The sequence below is a fragment of the Capra hircus genome, chromosome 6 (genome assembly GCF_001704415.2).
Source record: "Capra hircus breed San Clemente chromosome 6, ASM170441v1, whole genome shotgun sequence".
NCBI classification, from domain to species: domain Eukaryota; kingdom Metazoa; phylum Chordata; class Mammalia; order Artiodactyla; family Bovidae; genus Capra; species Capra hircus.
Window position 1 is genome coordinate 86,759,019 of NC_030813.1, and position 23,661 is coordinate 86,782,679.

The 23,661-nt window shown below is 40.4% G+C and overlaps 1 protein-coding gene across 4 annotated transcripts in view; it reads left to right on the forward strand.

Annotated features, from left to right (window-relative positions):
- The window catches only part of MOB1B (MOB kinase activator 1B), a 92,931-nt gene that overhangs the window by 25,981 nt on the left and 43,289 nt on the right, over positions 1-23,661 (forward strand). Inside the window, exons 1-2 of one of the 4 annotated variants that reach the window (XM_018049554.1) lie at positions 5,747-6,001; positions 6,242-6,318. In XM_018049554.1, coding sequence (XP_017905043.1) covers positions 6,305-6,318 — 14 coding nt within the window. In that variant the 5' untranslated portion in view covers positions 5,747-6,001; positions 6,242-6,304. The other 3 variants (XM_018049555.1, XM_018049553.1, XM_018049556.1) reach the window with 3 other exon arrangements.

Consider the following 23,661-nt stretch of genomic DNA (forward strand, 5'->3'; position numbering starts at 1 on the left):
GTGTTCTTGCCTGCGGAATCCCCAAAGACAGAGAAGCCTGGAGGGCTACAGTCCATAGGGTCGCAAAGAGTCGGACATGACTGAGCGACTTAGCACATGTTAATATAAAAGCAAAAATAATATTATGTAATAAAGTAATTAGATGGAATAATTACTATTTCAACCTAGATATTACGTAACCAAAACACTCCTGCACAAATGAATGCATTTTGTCAGGTTACTAAGAATTTGTTGCCCTGGTATATTTTATCTCAGGTTTGTTTGTCAGGTATCTATTCTTTCAGAAGCAGGTCATATTTCTGAATCAGAAGAGAAAAGGTACTCAAGAAATACTGAGGCTCAGAGTTAGCCATAGGGTTTGGATTTTGTGTTTCTCCTCTCTGGCATTAGGAACATTTGCTTTTAGTTTTACAGGTAAAAAAAAAAAAAATATATATATATATATATATATATATTTACATATATATATATATATGAGTAGAAGAAGCTGGCTAATGTGAGGGCAAGGAAAGAACTCTCTAATCCAAAAATTCATCTTCTATATCAACATTTACAGTTTGAAATCCCCGTTAATAGTAATGCTTTTTCTAAATGAGACCTGCTATTTGTTCATTTTCTTTTAATTATGGAAAATTCCAAAACTAAATAAAAAGACACCACAGTATAATGCTCCTCATATACTTGTCACCTGGCTTTAACAATTCATCTGTACTCCTACTTCCGTTCCACCTCCCATGCTATTCCGAAGCACATTCCAGGCATATTATTTCATCTGCAATTATTTCAGTACACATTTCTAAAAAAAAAGGCTCTTAAAAATATAGACACAACATCATCACTACAATTAATTGTCAGTTATTAGTAACATCAAATATCCAATATTTAAATTTTTTTATTCTCTATAAATGACATAGACATTTGCTACTGTTCTTTTTGAGACTGCATGTTTGAATCGAGATGCAAATGAACATATACCTTACTACTAGTTGATATGCCTTTTATGTTTCTTTCAACCTCTAAGTTTCTTCAGCTCTATTTTTTTCTTGTGATTCATTTGTTGAAGAAATTTGGTCCTGCATATTTTCCCCACAGTCTGGACTTGCTGCTTGCCTCTATGTTGTGTAATTTAACATGTTCTTTACCATATTCTTCTGTTCCCTGTATTTCCCATAGTTCAGTATATCTCATTGTAGAGGCTTGACTAGGTTCAGCTTCTAGAAGTGTGGTTTTCTCTCTTGTAATACCAGCAAGCCATTGGTAATCAATTTCTAGATCCATTTGGGGATGCAAAATGGTGACATTCTAATAATAAGTCAACCATTCCTATTTCATTTTTTAAAACTGAAATACTTCTGTAAGGAGAAATTTCCCTGGATCTACTGTTTGGAAACTTGGCTTTAAAATAACTTGGTGTTATTTTCTTTGGGAAAGGTAACATATTGACACACTGGCAGTGACCAACTTATCCTATAAAAAGGTATAATGAATCATTTTCTTTAAGACTGTAGAAACCCTCACCTTGAGAAAAAAGGAGAATATAACTACAACTGAGAGAGGAAGTAAATGTTGATAAAAAACCTGAGATAAAAAAACAAACAAACCTGAGATATTTGGGAAGAGATGAAAGGAGAAATTATAGTGCTTACAGGTAGTGCTTTGCTAAGTCTATTCTTATCTGGCATATAAATTCCTATTTGGAAGCTTACCTTAAGGTTTTGAATACTATTTGCTTATTGAGGAGTCCTATATTCTTACCTCCTGTTCAGATCTCTCCCCAGGTTTTGCACAGCACTCAAAGCTCTACCTGACATGGCTACTCTGATGTCTAAAAGACATTTCAGAGCTAACATATCTAACATGGAACTTTTAGTTTCATCTCAGAATTGTGATTCAGATCTTCCCTATTTCAATAAATGGCAGCACCACCTGCCAGTTACTAAAGACAAAAAAATAGGAGTAGTCTCTGACTCCTTCTTTCCTCTAATCCCTAGAGTCAATCAATCACCAAGTGCTGTTCATTTTCAGATTATTAACTTCTTCTTTCTCTTATCAATGTCGCTACCCTAACCCATGTCACAACTGCTGAGAAACAACTGGACTATTACTATAGTCTTCTGGCATCCATGCTGACATGCTGGCCTTCTCTAGAACATTCTCCACAAGAAGAGAGCGTGACCTTTCTAAAAATGTCAATCAAGGATCATGAGCTGATAACTGTTGAAGCTGTGTGATAGATTCATTACACCAATTTATTGCCTTGTTTATATGTTTGAACTTTTCCAAATAAAAAAAAATAAAATGATGGGCATTCTCTGGCAGTCCAGTAATTAGGACTTGGTGCTCTCACTGCTGAGGGCCAGGTCAGAGAACTAAAATCCCATAAGACGTGCTTTACAGCCAAAACTAGTCAATTAAAAAATGAAATAAAACAAAATGTTACTCAGTTTATTTACCTTCTTATTATTGTACTTCTTAGATGACTCTTCTATATTCTTGGAATAAAACTGAAATGTCTTACCTAAGCCTGTGAGCCCCAGCCAGCCCTCTGTTTACATGTCCAGCTTTATCTGATGCTACTCTTCCTGCTCAGGGTGCCCAGGCCATAACCAGTCACTTCTGAGAAACCTTTAAGCTCTTTCTTATCTTAGAGCATGTGTGCTTGTTATTCCCTCTACTAGAAAATGATCACTCCCTAGCTCTTTGCAAGGTTGGCTGCTTCTCTTCCTTCAGGTTTCAACAAAACTGCTCAATCTAAATTAGATTGTCCTCCTTTACCATTAATCTCTATCACATTATTCTGTTTATTTTATACCTTACCACAGTTTATAAATATCTTGTTTGTTTATATATAAATATAAGGTGAATGGCTACCCACTCCAGTATTCTTGCCTGGAGAATTCCACGGACAGAGGAGCCTGGCAGGCTTCAGTTCATGGGGTTGCTAAGAGTTAGACATGACTGAGCCTGATGCAGATGATACCACCCTTATGGCAGAAAGTGAAGAGGAACTAAAAAGCCTCTAGATGAAAGTGAAAGAGGAGAGTGAAAAAGTTGGCTTAAAGCTCAACATTCAGAAAACTAAGATCATGGCATCTGGTCCCATCATTTCATAGGAAATAGATGGGGAAACAGTGGAAACAGCGTCAGACTTTATTTTGGGGGGGCTCCAAAATCACTGCAAATGGTGATTGCAGCCATGAAATTAAAAGACACTTACTCTTTGGAAGGAAAGTTATGAGCAACCTAGATAGCATATTCAAAAGCAGATACATTACTTTGCCAACAAAGGTCCGTCTAGTCAAGGCTATGGATTTTCCAGTGGTCATGTATGGATGTGAAAGTTGGACTGTGAAGAAAGCTGAGCACTGAAGAATTGATGCTTTTGATCTGTGGTGTTGGAGAAGACTCTTAGAGAGTCCCCTGGACTGCAAGGAGATCCAACCAGTCCATTCTAAAGGAGATCGGTCCTGGGTGTTCATTGGAAGGACTGATGCTAAAGCTGAAACTCCAATATTTTGGCCACCTGATGAGCAGAGTTGACTCATTGGAAAAGACTCTGATGCTGGGAGGTATTGGGGACAGGAGGAGAAGGGGACGACAGAGGATGAGATGGCTGGGTGGCATCACCAACTCGATGGACAAGAGTTTGGGTAATCTCTGGGAGTTGGTGATGGACAGGGAGGCCTGGCATGCTGCATTTCATGGGGTTGCAAAGAGTCGGACACGACTGAGCAACTGAACTGAACTGAGCCACTAACATACACATTGGACACGTACTTGTTTATTACAATAAGAAATAAACTTAAATGAATAGTTAAAGATATTTGAAGGTATGGGACTTCCTTAGTGGTCCAGTGGCTAAGACTCTGTACTCCCAACACAGGGGGCTGGGGTTGAATTCCTAGTCAGGGAACTAGGTCCCACATGCCACAACCAAGAGTTCACATGCTACAACTAAGGATTCCACATGCCACAACAAAAATTGAAGATCCCAAGTGCTGCAACTAAGACTTGGTGCAGCTAAGCAAATAAATACCTTTTAAAAAAGATATTTTAAGGCATATACCCACTCACATTCTATTCTACTCATATTAAAACTCCAATTCTTTGAGAAACTGGTGGATAGAATTCAAATTTTAATCATCTTGCTTCATAAACACGGATTTATAAGCAAAGTAAGATTCTGATCAGGAGAATAACTTCTTGAAATTGAAATTTTAGGAAGATAGTAGTATGCAGTATGGATTGGTGAAGGAGAAAGCAGAATTAGAAATCTCTGTCTGAATATACCCTCTCTTTGGTTCTAAATTGCCCAATATTTTAAAGTGCTGAATAATTTTAAGTCACAGTCACTGTTTAATTTATATGCCCAACCTCTGAAATTATATTTTGTATAACTAACATGACACCTCTCTCATTTTTACCACCAAGACATCATGTAAGTTTTATCAACTGTTCAGTTCAGGCAATTCCCCTAGTGGGATGATAAAGAAAAACTCAGCAGGTATTGTTGCAGGTTCTGTCCTTTGCCAATCATTGTACTGATTCAGAGTCATAGGATTCATTTATATTTAGTTACACCAAAAACAGGCGACATAAGCCAGTCTACCAAACCAAGGAGCAGACACAAACCGTCTGCCAGTCATCTAAAGGCTGTCCCTGGCATGACAGAATTTTAGAACTGGAAGATACCTTAGAGATTATGTAACAATCCAAAACCTCCTCATTTTAAAGGGGGTGAAACTGTTGTTCTAATAGGTTTACAAACTTACTCTTCCCAAAGTAAATGAAAATATCCTAATCTGGTAATGCAAGTCTTATTTTCAGAAGACACTTAAGGAATTGAATAGTAAGTCTGTATCATATCAAAATCTAGAACACAGGGCTTTTATGTCATAAATCCATTATTTTCGTTGTAGTAAGATAATGCCTCCTTTTCCCTCTTTTCCAGCATTTTTCCTTTAAGTCTTTTAAAATTATTCCAGTGACCTCTGCTGTTCCTCAGATAGTACTGAGACTAATATTTTCTTGTTTCTAAAAATGGTTTGCTTTATCGACATGCCAAACTTATAGTACATAAAGTCAACAGAACACATTTCATACTGGCATCTCCTTCAAGTTCTCCTAAGAGCCCAAGGTGGGTTACAAGCTATATAAAATTTAAGTTTTGTTCAAATTCTTTGAAAAGTTACTCGTAGATTTGATGGATCTCGTAAGCAAAGAAGATGGACATATTTGAGTAAAATAAATGGATACCTAAATTCATAATGCTGTGGAAGGCTGGTTATCAGTCCACAACCTCTGTTAAGCATTTATTCGGCTCAAGCGTATTATTGCCATTAAGCAGTCTGATGCACAAAACATTCTAGAAGCTAGAAGGAATTCAGTCCCCCTTACAGAGGAACTTGCATTTCATATAGTTAAGGGACCCAGGTCAAAGCTTTATAATCTACAGTATTTGCTCAACATACCTTGAGTATGTCACCACAGCAGTTTTCCCAGCTGCTGATGACAGCCTCACTCTCCTGCAGAGGCAGTGTTGGACCCTGGCTATCTCCTAGTTCTGGCTTTTAAATATGCCCATAAAACAACCCACTTAGATCCCTTCCTCTCTTCGGGTGAAACCACACCCAAACCATTCCTACCAGATGAAATTCCCTCCTCTTTTTACATACTTAGCAGAGAGACTCCACAGCCTTTCATCTAGGCACTCAGAGTGGGCAGAACTCTGCTGGCAATTCCATCCCTCAGTTCAGGACCCTGACATCCCAGAGTTGAAGCCAACTTCCTTCCAGATCGCTGACACCCAGCTAAGCAGCTTGGAGCGCTTTGCCACCGCCCACAACTTCCAACGGGGTGGACTTGCCTCGACCGGCCGGGCAGCCACCGCGCACCGGCGGGCGTGGTCCGCTGCTGCCTAGGTGTCCAGAACGTTGGGGACTAGGGAATCGCAGCTGGAGGGGCAGGGTGGGCGCCCACCGCTCTCGCGAGAGCTCACGAGGTGGGGGCAGCGAGGGTCTGGGGACCGGGAGGTGCGGGAGCGCGCGGCTGCCCTTCGGGGAGCAGGCGAACAGCCCTTTCCCCGCCTTCTTTTCCTTCCCCTCCCATTGAGTGATTCAAGCCGAGAGCTTCCCACTTCCGCCCCCTCTGCGAGCCATTGGAACTAGCGAAGCCAAACAAGTTGCGGCCGCCGAGCAGCTGGAGCTCCCCGCCTCCTCATCTTCTCCTCTTTGCTCTCCAGGCCTGGCCGCTGCCGTCCCGAGGCCCCGCGACCGCCGAGCCCGCAGCCCAAGCCGCGGCCAACATGAGCTTCTTGTTGTGAGTAGCCAGGCCCTGCGCGCGCCGGCTTTGTTCAGGCGACCTGGGCCGCGGCCCCCGCCCGCCCGCCTGGCCCCGCGCCGGGCAGGTCTCTGGGAACCTATCCTGAGTGCTCGCGCTGCCTGACCGCTGCCGCCTCCCGGGCCGGGTTCGAGTACGCGGGGAATCTCCAGCCCCCAGGGAAGTTCTTTATCCCCGGACCCCTAGTCCCGACAACCTCGATGGATGCCTGCGGCTGTGTTTCTCCACCACCCCATCCTCTTCTCTCGCTCTTCTGCGTTTGTTTGCACGCTCTACAGGGATACCTCCCACTCTTCCGCGTGACCAGTACCCGAGGCGTGCAGGGTCGCCTGTTTCCCTCTCCCCTGGCCATTGCTTTTTCGTGGATCCCAAGCACAGAAAACAGAGCTTTAACCCGTCCCCCTAGGATCCTTTTCACTCCCCTCGTAGGTTTTAGGAGTGGGTAGTTGGGGCGACAAGCCTTGTGGCTGTAACACACTTAATGCGGCAGCTGACGGGTCGGGATCCCTTGGTGACAGCCAGGGGTCTTGGGAATGGAGCTCCTGGCTTTCCCGAGGTGCCCCTCCTCCCCGCATGCTCCCCTGAAGAGCACCGGCTTTTATCTTTCTAGACAACCACCATATAGGGTCTTGTCGTGTGCCCTGAGTTGATTAGGTCCGCTGGGGAGTTGTTTTGCAAATCATTTGTAAATGCCAACTCCGCGTCACATTTAGTGCTGGTCATTATTTCCCTTACTTATCGTTTATTGCAGACAAATTGAGGGGGATGGGCAGAAAGATGGGGTGGCTGGATGGGAGTATGGTGGCAGCAAACATGCCTCAGGTCCTCTGAAAATAGACCTTACGCTTTGGGGGACTGCTCTTTTGAAGGCTTGGTTGTGATTTTCCTCTGTTTAATCCGTGGTTAGAAAGCTAGTAAAAATTCGGAGATTGAAACCCACCCCCTATGCTCCTTTACTGTTGTGGAGAAAATTAGCATTTAAAGATTTATTTTTTTGTCCCAATTTTCTTTTCCTGCCTCCCATGATTTTTCATCATCACACTGGCACCTGTATCCTGAGAATTTAATTCACCCTTATTTTCACAAGCTTATATCTAGAATATTAATCCTTTTTAGGATGTTTAAGCAAAACTGAGATATCACAGAGGCCTAACAGGCAGGTTAGGCTTGCTAGTATTTCTGATATGCACAGGGTAGTGAGGGGCCTGGCTTGTGTCAACCTGCCTTAACACGTTTGAGCTTGTTAAACGTCTTTCTTACGCTCATCCTGGAAGTTGATTCTGAGTTGTCAGCTAGATAGTACTAGATGAGAGGCCTGAGTGACATAAAAATCTTCATTTCCTATTTTAGTTTCAGTCAACAAATGCAAACATCTCAGCTTGAAATTTTTCATCTTGAGTGTTTTTTTTACATTGCTGATGTTTGATTTCTTCAAGAATTTAAAAGCCATCTTTAAGAAAGCAGTATAGATGTCCTTGACTGCTTCTGATGGGCCTTGTCTCTGAGAACTCATAGCTAACTCATGGCTAACTCATGGCTGAAGCAGGGAAGAACCATATTTGGCTGAAACCAGGGGATAAAGAAAGTTTAGGTGGTATTTTCTGAGTATAAATACAATAGTATCCTACTCTTCTGTGGCTCAGTATTTGATAATTACAGAAATGCTGTGGATAAGTTCATTTTCCTGAAGCATATTAGCTACCTCAATCATAAAAAAGAATCTTGCCATAGTTACTGTATATAGTACATGGGCTTTTTAGGGGGCACAGTGGTGAAGAATCCACCTGCCAAGCAGGAAACATGGGTTTGATCTCTGGGTCTAGAAGATGCCCTGGAGAAGGAAATGGCCACCCTCTCCAGTATTCTTGCCTGGGAAATCCCATGGACATAGGAGACTGACAGGCTATAGTCCATGTGGTCACAAAGAGTCTGACACAAATTTAGCTTCTAAACAACAACAATTTGGAACACAGTTTTTCAGTCAAGTCACATGTAGCCGTTAATTAATTCTCAAGGTATTTTGTCCACGTGCTTGACTGTCCAAAAAAGTTAATCTAATATTTTTGGTTTTGATTTTCGTCCACTAGTAGTTTTAAAATATGAAGTAGAGAAATATTGATAATTATCAGAAGTATAAGAACAAAGTTTTGGTTATTATCTATTCGTTATTTGGTATAGTTTCCTGGATATTATTTCTGTTCCAACAGATAAGCAGAGAAAGTAACGTAAAAGCTGCACTTCAGGAGTTAAATACAAATATTTTCCCCAGTTCTCGGAAGCTTGCTTGTAAGGCTGCCATAAGTGGATGGAGGTGAGGAAATAGGGCAATGTGAGATATGCATATGAAGGTGATGACTCGTACCTTTTGCAGGCTGTAAGATAGAAGGAAAGAATTATTGATTAAAAAAAAATCATTCATATGCAGGCACTGGTATAGGCACTGGGAATCATTTCTGAACAAAACAGATGAAAATTCCTGCTTTAGTGGAGCTTATTTTCTGGTAAGGGACTTCCCTGGTGGCTCAGATGGTAAAGTGTCTGTCTACAATGCGGGAGACCCGGGTTCAATCCCTGGGTTGGGAAGATCTGCTGGAGAAGGAAATGGCAATCCACTCCAGTACTATTGCCTGGAAAATCCCATGAACAGGGGAGCCTGGTAGGCTACAGTCCATCATAAACACTGAACATCAGTACCTTTTATAGTATGGTAGGAGGTTGTCAGTGGACCAAAGTCCCTGAGAAAGATGTTTTAGATAGGAAGGGAAGTAATTTTAGGTAATCTTCGGGGGAGGTGTTTAGTTAATCTGCAGCAGATACCTTTGTGTAGCTTTTATACAAATGGCTCAGAGTAAATTTGCACTTCATATATGAATCTGACTGGGACAAAGCTTTGGTTGTGCTCCATATTGGCCTGTGTGTGTCTTCAAATTTAGCTAAACTCCCAGATGGTGCATGCAAAAACTTTACAGGAACCTAATTTAACTTTGTAGACTCAAATCTTTAAACGCATCCTTAGCACCTGCTGTATGTTAGGCATTGTGCAAGATGTGAGACTGCAGAAATGGTAGACAGTGTATAAATAGTCATCTGTAAGAGATGCTATGCAACCCCAGGGATCCAGAGAATACAGAGCATTTTGTCCTGTCCTTCCATGGAAGGTATAACGGGAGTTCTCTAAAAGGGGAAATGGGAGATTTCAGTCAGAGGAAGCATCAGGAGGCATGAAATTGCCTGTGAATTCTCCATTTTGTTCAGGTTTATTCAAGAGGCTGTAGAACTGGAGACTTGGACGGGATCTTTCAGTAACACAGCCTACTCCCCTCATCTTGCTCAAGTGGCAAAATCCCAACTTCAGGTTACTTACCCAATTATTAGCCTGGGTAGAATCAGAACACAGTTTTCTTGATTTAGGGCTTTTCCTATCCTGATGTTTTATGAGTATAAAATTCAGGGAGATGTAGGATCAGAGTGAGTTCTTAACAGTATCATTCAACAAATATTAATATATAGTGTGTTCTCTTTGTTTCTAGCATTTTTAGATTGCAGGTCTCTTTTGACATGTAATTCCACAGAAACATTTGATTAGGAAAAATGAAGTGAAAGTCACTCAGTTGTATCTGACTCTTTGTGACCCCTTGGACTGTAACCCACCAGACTCCTCTGTCCATGGAGTTCTTCAGGCAAGAATACTGGAGTGGGTTGCCATTTCCTTCTCCAGGGGATCTTTCAGACCCAGGGATGGAACTCGGGTCTCCTGCATAGCAGGCAGTTTCTTTACAGATTGAGCCACCAGGAAAGCCCCCCATGGTGTAATTTCCTAATGTAAGACTACTCAGTTGGAACAGAGTTAAAATAAATATAGTTAACTTTAAATGGAAATTCGTAGGAACGGTGGTTTAGGAATGTGAATTATTTCTGTATAGGAAGAAACAAAGAGGTTAGGCAAGGAAGGAAAAAAGGAAAGAAATATTTATTAAGCATAATGGTGGACAACTGCCATTTGTGTTTTCAAAAAAAAGGCAGTTTAGGAAAGGGGACCCAGGTTTTCAGCTGTGTTAATAGCTGTCTCTCTGTCTCTCTCTTCTGCTTTTCTCTCTTCTCTCCTTTCTTTCAAAGACCCCTCTGCCCCACCCATCCCAGCATCTTTGTTTTCATTCAGATGATTTAACTGATTTTAGTACCTGAACATTCTCACCTATAAAAGAAATTCATAGTAAAATAACCTAAGTACTATGTACCAGGCACTAAATGCTTTAAATAGTTTAATAACAAATAGGAACCCCATTTTTACAGATGAAGAAACTGACAAAGAGAGGTTAAATAACTTGCTCAAAATTAAGTGGCCAGTCCGTGGGGTAGCTGGAATTTGAATCCTGGCAGTCTCAATCCAGAGAACCTGCCTAATATTACCTTATCTATAATTGTAAAATTATATAAAAAGGTAGTATTCAGACGGGCCTTGTTTTTCAGAGAAGTCTTCCATTACCAGATATTAATATCTCATACTGTTAGGACTGTTTTCTAAGGTGGAAGAAAAAATGAAAACCTTTACATTTAAATAATACTTTAACATTATTTTTTACTTTTAGTGTAGGATTAATGCACATTTTGATGAAATCACAAAATACTGATCAGAAAAGGAAGAAAATAAAAATCTCTCATAATTGCACCTTCAGAAATAGCTATTGTATTTTGTGATATTACTTCCTAATCTTTTCCATCATGTTTTGTTTGTATATATTTAAAAATATACAAATAGATCTCTACTGTGCATAGATCAAGTTTTTCACTTGTAAATTTTTTATGTCAGTATACTACTGCAGAATCACTTTGAGTGTCTGTTGACCAAGTATTAACAGTTTTGTTGTTTGTCAACCCAATTAAGTATGGTATGCTTGTTTTGCAGAGGGAATTGAAGTCAGTTTGGTCGTGTTTTCAGAACTGTAGTTTTGGGAATTGTGACTACTTGGCTGGCCTTGGTATACTTTTACCATCTTTTATAGAGTTGCAGTTGTTTTACATTACTGACTGCAAAATAATTACTGTTTGATTACTTTTACCATTAATGATTTTTTTTTCTTGATGTAAAGAGTTCTTGTACCTTTAGAGTTTTGGATATATGAAAACATATGTAATACTTCTCTTTAGTTGTATATTTGGTTAGGAGGTATTAAAGCGGGGCTTTCCTGATGGCTCTATGCGTAAAGAATCTGCCTGCAATTCAAGAGATACAAGAGACTCTGGTTTGATCCCCAGGTTGGGAAGATCCCCTGGAGGAGGAAATGGCAAACCCCTGCAGAATTCTTGCCTGAAAAATCCCATGGACAGAGGAGCCTGATAGGCTATAACTGAAAGGGTTATAATTAATATTTAATATTTTTTAGGAACTGTTTTGGGGCTATATACCTATCCCCTTCCTCATTCCATTTTCACCTACGAGTTCTGATGTCTGTTAAAATTTCTTTTCTGTATTATTATTATGATGCTTGACAATGTTCTCATTCTATCACTGCTTTTATACTTACTATTTGACATTTTTACTTTAAGGGAGCCTTTATCCTTTCCATTAATTAATTTATTTTTTAATATCAGCATGGGCTCATGGGTTTCTGTTTTATTTAATGAGTTAATTTTGACCATCACAGCTTATTTTGGTGCTCAGATTGTCTCAGTTATGGCTAGTGGGAGTCCTCTTGAGGCTGTCTTCTGGGTCCATTTGATTCGTGCCTGTCTTGAGCACTCCATTCCTTTCAGCACCATCAGACATTCCCGGTTTATCTTGTACTTTCCATGCCTCAACCCTGGGGCTGACCACTTCCCTGAGGGCCTTGGTTCTAGCCAGCAGAGGAGATAGTATTTGGGAACCAGAATTTAGGTGATAGGTGTCCTCATTACTGCAGATGTTTTGCTGCTCCCAACCATTTCATTGGCCGATGCTAGAAAAATCCATACCCACACATTTAAAAAGTATTTAAATCGAAATACTTTTTCTATGTCTGTTCATCTGAGTCTCATCCCTTTATATGTTATTCACTTCCTCTTTTGTCAGTGAGAGACCTGGCTCTTATACTCAGTATACTTAGTTGTTCAGACCTCTCTGTCTGAAGCGATTCTCCTAACTCTGCCTGACCACCTCTCTTGTGGCTTGGCCTCCGGCTGTCATCCAGCCACCATTACTCCCTGAGCACGTGTGGACCCTCACTTCCTCCGTAATAAGGATGAAAGCAGTTTGATACTCTGTTGTGTATGGTATGAGTGTGATAGTAATCTAATTTATTTCCCCATGGATCCTGTCTTTAAAACTGATACCTCAGACATGTTGGGAGGATACTTCATCCTGAATGTAAAAGTTCTAGCTCAGTAAATTGTAGTTCCATGTAGCAGTGATATCTAGTTTGTTGTCAACATCTCAACAGTGTGATGGTTGCTTGTAGCTGTTCTTGTTTTTTATAAACATAGTCAGCATTTCTGATTGCTAAATCAGAACCAATTTCTGTAGGTTTATTATCATATGTATTAGTGCTACTTTGATTTTCTGAAATTAGAACTTAAAAGCAGGAGTTTGAAGGTAAATAAACATATTTGGCTAATAGTCTAAGAACCTCATAGCCAGGTGGCCTTATTGTTACTATTTGCAGTGGAAAGACTGGGTCTTACTTTATTGCTACTATTGTTTTTATCTTTTTGCCTAAGTTCTCCTGTTCTCAAACTGAAATTTGATGAAAATACTTCAGTAGTTGTAGTATTGGGTATTAATTTTTGTGTGTTTCTTTGTAGGGATAGTTAATGGTTTAACTTAAATACTTTCTTATTATTTAGTACAAACATAGAATACAGTGGAAGCAGTAGGAGTCAAAGTCTTTTATGACAACTTTTCTGGAGTCTCGATGCCCAGATCATGTTCCAGACAGGTGGGCAGCAGCATGGTCCCCTCTTTAGAGAATCTGTTTGCTGGTGGCCTGTGTCATTAGGTTTAACTACTGAAGTAGCTCTTTGTTTAAAAACTCCCCGTTGGTTATAGGTTTTACCCACATATGCCTGGCTCCATTCTCCCTAGCCCTTCCTCAAACCCTGCCAAATGTTCAGCTGGTTCTCTTAGTTCCAACTCTTAGAAACTGCACTTTTGAGCCAGTGAACAACAAACCGATTTGTCAAAACTGAAGCCTCTCACCTGGAGCACAGCATTGTTTGGAGTACTGATGTTTGTGTCTCCACCCTATTTGTTAAGGACTCCCAAAGGAGTCTTTATTGTCAGACTGTTCAACCTGTAAGTCAATCCTCTCTTAAACTTTTCAAGCTTTTAATTTGATAAATGGCAATTTATCAAGAACTGAAATTTTTAAAAAAGTTTTTTTTTTCCGATTATAATGAGAGCCAAACTATACCAAAAAATACAATTCTAAGTGGCTAGACATTGGGAAAGTGTCCCTCAGTTGAACTGTACTAATTTTAGTTTTTGCTGAAGTAGGAGCATCTTTATAAGGTTTTGGGACTGTATTGTCAAATGATAACTAGGTTCTAGAGATGCATTTACCCTTTTTTGTCATTGAATATTTAAAAGAAAGTCTCACTGTCATTTTATTTATTTATTTAGTTATTATTATTATTATTTTTACTTTATTTTACTTTACAATACTGTATTGGTTTCGACATACATTGACCTGAATCCACCACGGGTGTACATGCGATCCCAACATGAACCCCCCTCCCACCTCCCTCCCCACAACATCCCTCTGGGTCATCCCCATGCACCAGCCCCAAGCATGCTGTATCCTGCATCAGACATAGACTGGTGATTCGATTCTTACATGATAATATACATGTTTCAATGCCATTCTCCCAAATCATCCCACCCTCTCCCTTGCCCTCTGAGTCCCAAAGTCCGCTATATACATCTGTGTCTTTTTTGCTGTCTTGCATACAGGGTCATCATTGCCATCTTTCTAAATTCCATATATATGTGTTAGTATACTGTACTGATGTTTTTCTTTCTGGCTTACTTCACTTTGTATAATCGGCTCCAGTTTCATCCATCTCAACAGAACTGATTCAAATGAATTCTTTTTAACGGCTGAGTAATACTCCATTGTGTATATGTACCGCAGCTTTCTTATCCTTTCAGCACCATTGGGACAAAAGGTTACTCTTGACCCTCTGGTGACAGAAGGTCATCTCCTGGGCTGAGGAGATCAATATCTATATATAACTCTTGAGAAGTCTACTTTAGACAAAGTGTGGAGCTTTGGCATCACTTAGGAGTGATTTTAAAAAGTACCTTCAAGTTTGAGAAGTTTTAGACAATAGTAAGTGGAGTTTGTCTGGATATTGAGTTAAATGATTCAAAATAAAGAAGAAAATTCTTTGGTGTTCAGCATAACACTACCTCTGTTCTTGAGAGACTCTGCGAGGCCCTGACAAAGATTCTTTACTTGACCACACTTTGGTCAGGTCTTGAACCTTCTCCTAGGCCATTCTGTGCACTTCCTTGTAAAAAGTCTAGCCTTAGTAAGAACCCTGCTGGTCGGTTTAACTAGAATCCCCTGCCACCCTCAGGATCTGATCTGCTTCCTCATCCACCACCATCCCTCAGGTGATATCTGATCACCTCGGCCTGTATTCAACAAGAATCCTGTTCAGTTCAGTTCAGTCACTTAGTTGTGTCTGACTCTTTGCGATCCCATGGGCTATTAAGAATCCTGTTAGGTCAATTTAACCAGGACTGCCCCCCGACCCAGCCCCGTTCCCCTGATATGTTGTCTTGCACCCAGCCCCGTTCCCCTGATATATTGTCTTGGTAATTTTTTCGTTCCCCCCTGCACCCTGCTCCTTGGTTATAAATTCCCACTTGCCTTACCAATGCTGTATTTGGAGTTAACTCAATCTGTCTATCCTACTGTAAAATCCCACTGCAGTAGCCCCAGTAGCTGTCTGATTGTTCCTGAATAAAGTCTGTATACCATTTTTAACCTGGTGGTGCAGAGGTTAAAGCGTCTGCCTGCAATATGAGAGAACTGGGTTCGATCCCTGGGTCGGGAAGATCCCTTGGAGAAGGAAATGGCAACCCACTCCAGTATTCCATGGACGGAGGAGCTTGGTGGGCTACAATCCACGGGTTGTAAAGAGTCGGACACAACTGAGCAACTTCACTTTCACTTTCACCATTTTTAACAGATGTCAGTGAATATTATTTTTTCCTTAACAGTCCTCAAGGTTAAATTCTCTGGTTGTCTTTACACACTTATAATTATTTATAATTATTATTTAAGGTCTTTTCCTCCTTCCTAGACTGTAAGTTTCATAAGGTTTGTTCACTGTTTTATTAGTACATGCTTGGCATGTACTTGCTTGGCAAGTATGTCCTCAGTATATAAATATTTTTGATTAACTGAAGGTTGTCATAGAACAGTGGCTTGTGAGTGAGGAGACCTGGGTTTTAAGAGTCTTTGGTTTGTCACTGACCATGTGACTTTGGGCACATCACTTAATTTCTTCTATTTTCTCTGTTTACTGGGGCAAAATAAATGCCTGTGCCATTGAGTAGATGTGAGAATTAAATGAGAGAATGTATATGGAGGTTTTCAACAACCAGAGAATCTTGTACATGAAATTCCCAAGCCAGTATGTAAACTCTTTCTGAATTCAAATTTTTTTTAGCTATCTTAGCATGGTATTGCTGAATATTACAATAAATATTTATTGGCATCACCTGTGTATAAGCAGAGTGTTATTAGCTACTAGTGGCAGGAGAAGCAAGGTGGGGGTTCAGAAATAAAATGTGGTCTCTGTACTCAAGAATCTTAAAATTGGAGACTGGATTGTTAACGTGGCTATGCTCTTCAATAATTTTTTTTAATTCATTGGTTTAAAGTCCATTGGTTAATGAAGGTTAAAGATTATTGAGATTATTATTAATGTCCTATTGAGTGTACAAACATCTTTGTGTGAAATAGAAAAGCATTTATAAAAGTTGTAAGATGGGACTTTCTGGCGGTCCCATGGTTAAGACTCGGCACTTCCAGTGAAGGGAGTGAGGGTTCCGTCTCTGGTTGGGGAACTAAGATCCTGCGTGCTGCATGGTGGCTAAAAAAAGAATTTTTTTTTTTAGATGGGTCTGGTATGTATGTGCTGTAGAAGTTTTGCAGATGTGGGCTTCTGTATTTTTAAGCAGAGGCTGTTTCTATGAGGATGGGTTTGAGGGACCATTTTGCTTAGTTTAGGCACTGCTGCTTCTATTGCTCCATTCTAGCATCACATTTTTTGTTTTTGTTTTGGCTGTACTGCAAGGATTGAGCCGGGCCACGGTAAGGAAAGCGAGCCTAACCACTGGACCTCCAGGGAATTCCATGGCATGGTAGGGAGGATGGGGGTGTGTGTGTCTGTGTGTTCTTTTCTGTTTTTTTGGCTTTGCAATGTGTGGGATCTTAGTTCCCCGCCAGGGATTGAACCCATACCTCACCGCCTTTGAAGCACATTATCTTAACCACTGGACTTCCAGGGAAGTCCCACATTGTGTTTTTTTTAATACCAAAAGGAGGTGGCTGGAATCCTTTGACCGAGTTTTTTTCTGCAGTTCACTTGGGTATCTCAAGTAGAGATTGGAAGGGGTTGGCAAATGCCAAGGCATAGAGGGCCCTCATGATAATGATGTTTGCTTAACACTTCAGCCTCCTCTGCTCCTTCCTTCCTTGTCTACCCCTCCACCCCCTCCCCACTCCATTCCCTCCCCATCTCCCTACCCCCCAACCCGTTTACCCCTTTATTCCCACTTCTTTCAACAGACATTTCTCCCAAGCCAGCCTACCTTTGCAAAATGTCGTTCCTGTTGTTCTGGCTAGACCGCCCTTCTCCGTCCCTCCCGCATTTCTTTAGTTCAGGCATGTGTGCGTGCTCAGGCATGTCCAACTCTTTGCTACTCCACGGACTGTACTTACTAGGCAAAAATACTGCAGTGGGCTGCCATTTCCTCCTCTGGGAGATCTTACCCACCCAGGGATCGAGCTGTGTCTCCTGTCTGCTGTACTGGCAGGCTGATTCTTTCTGGAGCCAACTCATTTTCTCTGACTTATGCTTCCTTCCCAATTTGTTAGCTGTCATGCCAGTGTCCTCCTCCACAGTCCTTATTATAGCTCGTATCAAAAAGATGTTATACTTGTCAGTTTTCAGGCCTCTCTTCCTCATCAGAGTATGTGACCTCTTTGAGGATGCAGCAGTGTCAAAAGTCATTTTTAAATCTCTTATCATTTAGCATAGTACCTGTTACATATTTGATACTTGGTCACAATTTTTTATATATGTTACCAATTACATGTGGAATCTAAAGAATGATTCCAGTAAACTTATGTACAAAACAGACTCACAGACTTAGAAAACAAACTTATGATTACCAAAGGGAATGGGATGGGGAGGCAGAGGGAAAGATAAATTTGAAGTAAAAAAATTTTTCAAGTATTTTCATGGTGGTAGGTGGAGGTATGAGTGATTTCTCCTTTATTCTGCTCTAATTTTCCCCTTCCAGAGACTTTTACTCATTGGAAAAGACTCTGCTGCTGGGAAAGATTTAGGGCAGGAGGAGAAGGGGATGACAGAGGATGAGATGATTGGATGGCATCGCTGACTCAATGGACGTGGGTTTGGGTGGACTCCAGGAATTGGTGATGGACAGGCAGGCCTGGCGTGTGCAGTTCATGGGGTTGCAAAGAGTCCGAAACGACTGAGCAACTGAACTGAACAGAGACTTTTGGAGAAATGGAAATAGGTGACTATTATATACAGAAAGATTTGAAACACTCATTTATTGAATCTTTATTTTATAATTTTGTGTAGAGATGTGGTTGTCTTATCCTTTACAAGACTTATGTATGCCAGGCACGTTCCACTGTAAACTGTGTTCCAATAGCAGTGAATGCAAGTGCTCGAATCCCTGCATCCCCTACCACCATCACACCACTGAGAATCCTAATCATAACTTTTTGGCCTTCATATATGTATACATCCAGTAGTCATGTACGGATATGAGTTGGGCCATAAAGAAGGCAGAAGAATTGATGCTTTTGAATTGTGGTGCTAGGGAAGACTCTTGAGAGTCCTTTGGACAGCAAGGAGATCAAACCAGTCAGTCCTAAAGAAAATCAACCTTGAACATTCATTGGAAGGGCTGGTGCTGAAGCTGGAGCTGTAATACTTTCGCCATCTGATGTGAAGAACTGACTCATTGGAAAAGACCCTGATGCTGGGAAAGGTTGAAGGCAGGAGGAGAAGATGACAAAAGAGGATGAGATGGTTGGATGGTATCACTGACTCAATGGACATAAGTTTGAGCAAGCTCTGGGAGTTGGTGATGGACAGGGAAGTCTGGCATGCTACAGTCCATGGGGTTGCAAAGAGTTGGATACAACTGAGCAACTGAACTGAACTGAACTGAATAATTAGTGATCTTGGGTATCTTTTCATGTGCTTAATCAGCCATCTGTATGTATTCTTTGGGGAACTGTCTTTAGGTCTTTGCCCATTTTTGACTGGGTTATTTTTTTTGTTATTGATTTGCTTGTCTTCTTTATTTCTAATGGCATACTTAGGCTGCTTTCTTTTATTGTCATCAACCTTTTTACTCTTCATCTTAAAACGTGAAAGTAGCATCTTTTATGTTGAAATTTAGAATGTAGTTTTTTAATAAGTGAAATTTAAAAATTAATAGTCATGTGAAAAGTAACAGTAGAATGTAATTATTCCCATATGGCTCAGTGGTAAAGAACCCGCCTGCCAACACAGGAGACGCAGTTTCAATCCCTGGGTCAGGAAAATCCTCTGGAGGAGGAAATGGCAACCCATTCTAGTATGCTTGCCAGGAAAATCTCATAGACCAAGGAGCCTGGAGGGTTACAGTCCTGGAGTGGTAAGGAATCGTTCATGCCTGAGCATGTTGCACACAGGAAAATACAACTTTTCTCCAAGATAAGCATGAATTATCCATAGAGGTGGATTTTATTACAGAATGAGATACTTAACTCCAATTGAATTTCCTGTTTCTTAGTTATCTTTATGATATTTTAATGCAGATAAGCAACTGATAATTTAATGCAAGTAATCAACATGTTCGGGAAACAGGTGACATACTGTAAAAATGACCTATAGATTCTGGAGGTAGATGTAAAACTGCTTTTCACTTATTACTATCAGTGCATTTATTGCCTTTCTTATGAAATCTGATCGAGAGCTCTGCCAGGGGTTTTCTTTCTGGATTATTTCAAAGTGGAGAGTCTTTTCCCCAAACGATGAAGAAGTAGTTGTGTCTAATTGCTAGTGACTCTGAAGAATATGCCTTTCTGGTATGCTTATTGTTTTTGAGTACTTACTAGTCAAACTGTGGTAAGCAAAAGTAAGTTATATGTTATGAAAATTCAGAACACCTTCATTTTATCAATAAATACTTTGCATAATTTTCTGTGTGAGAAACCATGCTAGTTTTGATTAATTTGTTCTTTTTTTTTCATGGCAGTTCTGATATTCACATTTCACTTAGTTCATAAGAAACTGGGGAGAAAGGAAAAGAATCTTGCATTTAGTTTTATGTGTTTTTTCTCTTCTTTGATGGTTTTCACTCATTTGTGTTACTCTTTCTCCGTTTTGGGCTTCGCTGGTGGCTCACTGGTGAAGAATCTGACTGGAGTTCAGGAAACACAGGTTCAATCCCTGGGTTGGGAAGATTGCCTGGAGGAGGGCATGGCAACCCCTTCCAGTATTCTTCCTTGGAGAATCCCATGGACAGAGGAGTCTGGCAGGCTGCCGTCCATAGGGTTGCAAATAGTTATACACAACTGAAACGACTTAGCATGCACGCGTGCTCTTAGCTTTAAATGGCCATAGTTGAAGCCCTTTCCAGGTACTGGGGAGTATACCTGACTCTCAGATAATATGAAATGTAACTTTTGTAGTTGACAATATTAGGATTAAAGGGACTTTTTTTTTTTTAATTGTATCTTTCTTGTGCAATACAGTTGTTGTTCTGCCTTTGGTTCCCAGGTTTGCCTGCATCTATGTATTATTTTCCATAGGGACTTTCCTGACATACTACTATCCATGAGTCCTTTCTTGTTTTTTGTTGTTGTTCAGTCTCTCAGTCATGTTTGATGTTCAGTCTCTCAGTCCTCATGGACTGCAGCACTCCAGGCTTCCCTGTCCTGCATCTCCTGGAGCTTGCTCAAACTCACATTCATTGAGTCGGTGATGCCATCCAACCATCTCATCCTCTGTCATCCCCTTCTCCTGCCTTCAATCTTTCCCAGCATCAGGGTCTTATCTAATGAGTCAGCTCTTTGCATCACATGGCCAAAGTATTGGCGCTTTAGCTTCAGTCCTTCTGATGAATATTCAGGGTTGATTTCCTTTAGGATTGACTGGTTTGATCTCCTTGCAGTCTAAGGGACTCTCAAGAGTCTTCTCCAACACTGCAGTTCAAAAGCATCAATTCTTCGGCGCCCGGCCTTCTTCTTTTGTTTTTAGTCTTTATTTAGAGGAATTGTGATTGTTCTGTGTTTGGGTACCGTAAGCTTATGCTTAAACCATTGGGGATCTGAAAGATGGAAATCCTTGCTTTTGAGCAGCAGGGGAGAATGAAACGGTCTTGAATATAAGAAATATTTTATCAAAGTTCCTTTATGGAAGAATTCAGTTATGCTTGTGATCTGGAGTATGTAAGTTGGGCAAAATAACTGTACTTTTGTGCCTATTTCCTTAGTTCTAAAAGAACAGTTTTATATTTGACAGCATTCAGTGTTTCTTCTTAATGGTTTTTGAAGAGATTTATGATGACTTGTGAAATTGGTAAGAATGAGATCAAATCTCTGGAGAAGTAATTTACATTTAGTGATTTTTAGAAATGGGAAAGATTTTGTTCCTACATCTTATTTTTAGAAAAATCAGTTGAGACTAAGATCTTATGATTTCCAAGGCTACACTTAGTCAATTATATAAACAAATTCTCAGTGATACCAAGAATTCCAAGTGTCTTACTGTTTCACTGGTATTTTTTGATATTACAGATTTCCCATTTTTTGCATTTGCTTATTATAAAAGGATAATATGTAGCCATAACTCAGCTTATGTCTATGATGGACTTTCACTGCAAAAGTTAAAAGAGATGGTACACATATATTTAACTGCCATCAATTGTTGAGCACCGACTATACACCAGCTTATGCTCTGTATTTCTTTTTTTTTAATTAATCTATTTATAATTGAAAGATAATTGCTTTAAATATTATGCTGGTTTCTGCTGTATATCAACATGAATCAGCCATAGGTATACATATGTCCCCTTCCTCTTGACTCTCCTATGCTCTGTATTTCTGTGCATATAGTTTGGTTTTCAGATGAACCATCCCTCATGGTAGGTGATATTATTTCTTCTTTTTTGCAGTCAGAATGATTAAGTAACTTTATCAAAGTCACCTAACCAATACAAGGCAAATTAGGCATTACAGCCCAGAGGACCCAGCTGCAAAATCAAGGTTTCTCCTATGCCATATGAAGTAGATAATGCTCAAGGTAAATATTAATGGTAGATGGCCTTAAAAAATATTTTAAAATATATATATTTTTGATGTCTTTGAATTTGTTACAACATTGCATCTGTTCTGTGTTTTGGTTTTTTGGCTGTGAGGAAAGTGGGATCCTAGCTCCCCAACCAAGGATCAAGCTGGGATCAAGCTGCACCTGTGCATTAAAAGGAGAACTTTTAACTGCTGGACCACCAGGGAAGTCCCTTGATGGCTTTTATTGATGCTTATGCCAGGCATTGCATTACTATTTGTTTACTGATTTGTAATCCTCAAAACAGCTCTGCAACATAATGCTTCCATCATTTTCAGATGAGGCAGAGAAGGCTCCTAAGAGGCTCAGTAATAAGTAACTAAGTCAAGGTCTCTCACTAAGTAGTACAGGTACTTTGATTCCAGGGCCGTAGGTCAGTCAGCTGGCAGTATTTTCATACTATCCTGTGCTGCATGCTGCTTTTACAAATCTCATCTTGATATATATTTAACTGATGACTTTGGGTTTTCTCAGGGGCCATTAGCATATCAAACTGATTGAGTCTGACAGAGTTCCTAAGGTGAATGTTTTGAAACGATTTTGGTAATAGAGCTAAAGATGGTAGCAGTAGCAGCCACCAGGTAAAAAAGCATTAGGGGTAGAAGTCTGCATATATATATAGGTGATTTTGGTTTCCTTGTCTATTTGTTGTCAGTTGCAAAGTCGTTTCCAACTCTTTGTGACCCCATGGACTGCAGCACACCAGGCTCCTCTGTCTTCTACTATATCCTGGAATTTGCTCAAATTCATGTCCTTTGAGCCAGTGATGCCATCCAACCATCTCATCCTCTGTCATCCCCTACTCTTCCTCCCCTCAGTCTTCCTTAGCATCAGGGTCTTTTCCATTGAGTCGCCTCTTTGTGTCAGGTGGCCAAAGTATTGGAGCTTCAGCTTCAGCATCAGTCCTTCCAGTAAATATTCAGGGTTGATTTCCTTTAGGATTGACTGATTTGATCTCCTTGCAGTTCAAGGGACTCCGTAGAGTCATCCAGCACCATAAATTTGGAAGCATCAGTTCCTTTGGTGCTCAGTCTTCTTTATGGTTCTCCTCCCACATCCGTACATGGCTACCAGAAAAACCGTAGCTTTGACTGTCTGGACCTTTGTCAGCCAAGTGATGTGTGCATTTTAATACGCTGTCTAAGTTTGTGATAGCTTTCCTTCCAAGGAGCAAGCATCTTTTAATTTCATGGCTGTGGTCACTGTCTGCAATGATTTTGGAGCCCAAGAAATTAAAATCTGCCATTGTTTCCATTTTTTCTCCTTCTAATTGCCACAAAGTGATAGGACCAGATGCCATGATCTTAGTGTTTTGAATGTTGAATTTTAAGCCAGCTTTTTTGCTCTCTTTTTTCACCATCATCAAGAGATTTTTTGGTTCCTCTTCAGTTTAGTTCGGTCGTTCAGTCATGTCTGACTCTTTGTGACCCCAGTACCTTTTTACTTTTGTCATTAGAGTTGTATCATCTGCATATCTGAGGTTGTTGGTATTTCTCCTGGCAGTCTTGTTCCAGCTTGTGATTCTTCCAGCCTGGCATTTCACATGATATACTCTACATATAAGTTAAATAAGCAGGGTGACAATATACAGCCTTGTCGTACTCCTTTCCCCGTTTGGAACCAGCCTGTTGTTCCATGTCTGGTTCTAACTTTTGCTTCTTGACCCTCAAACAGGCTTCTCAGGAGACAAGTAAGGTGGTCTGGTGTTCCCATCTCTTTGGGGTTCCTGGTCTA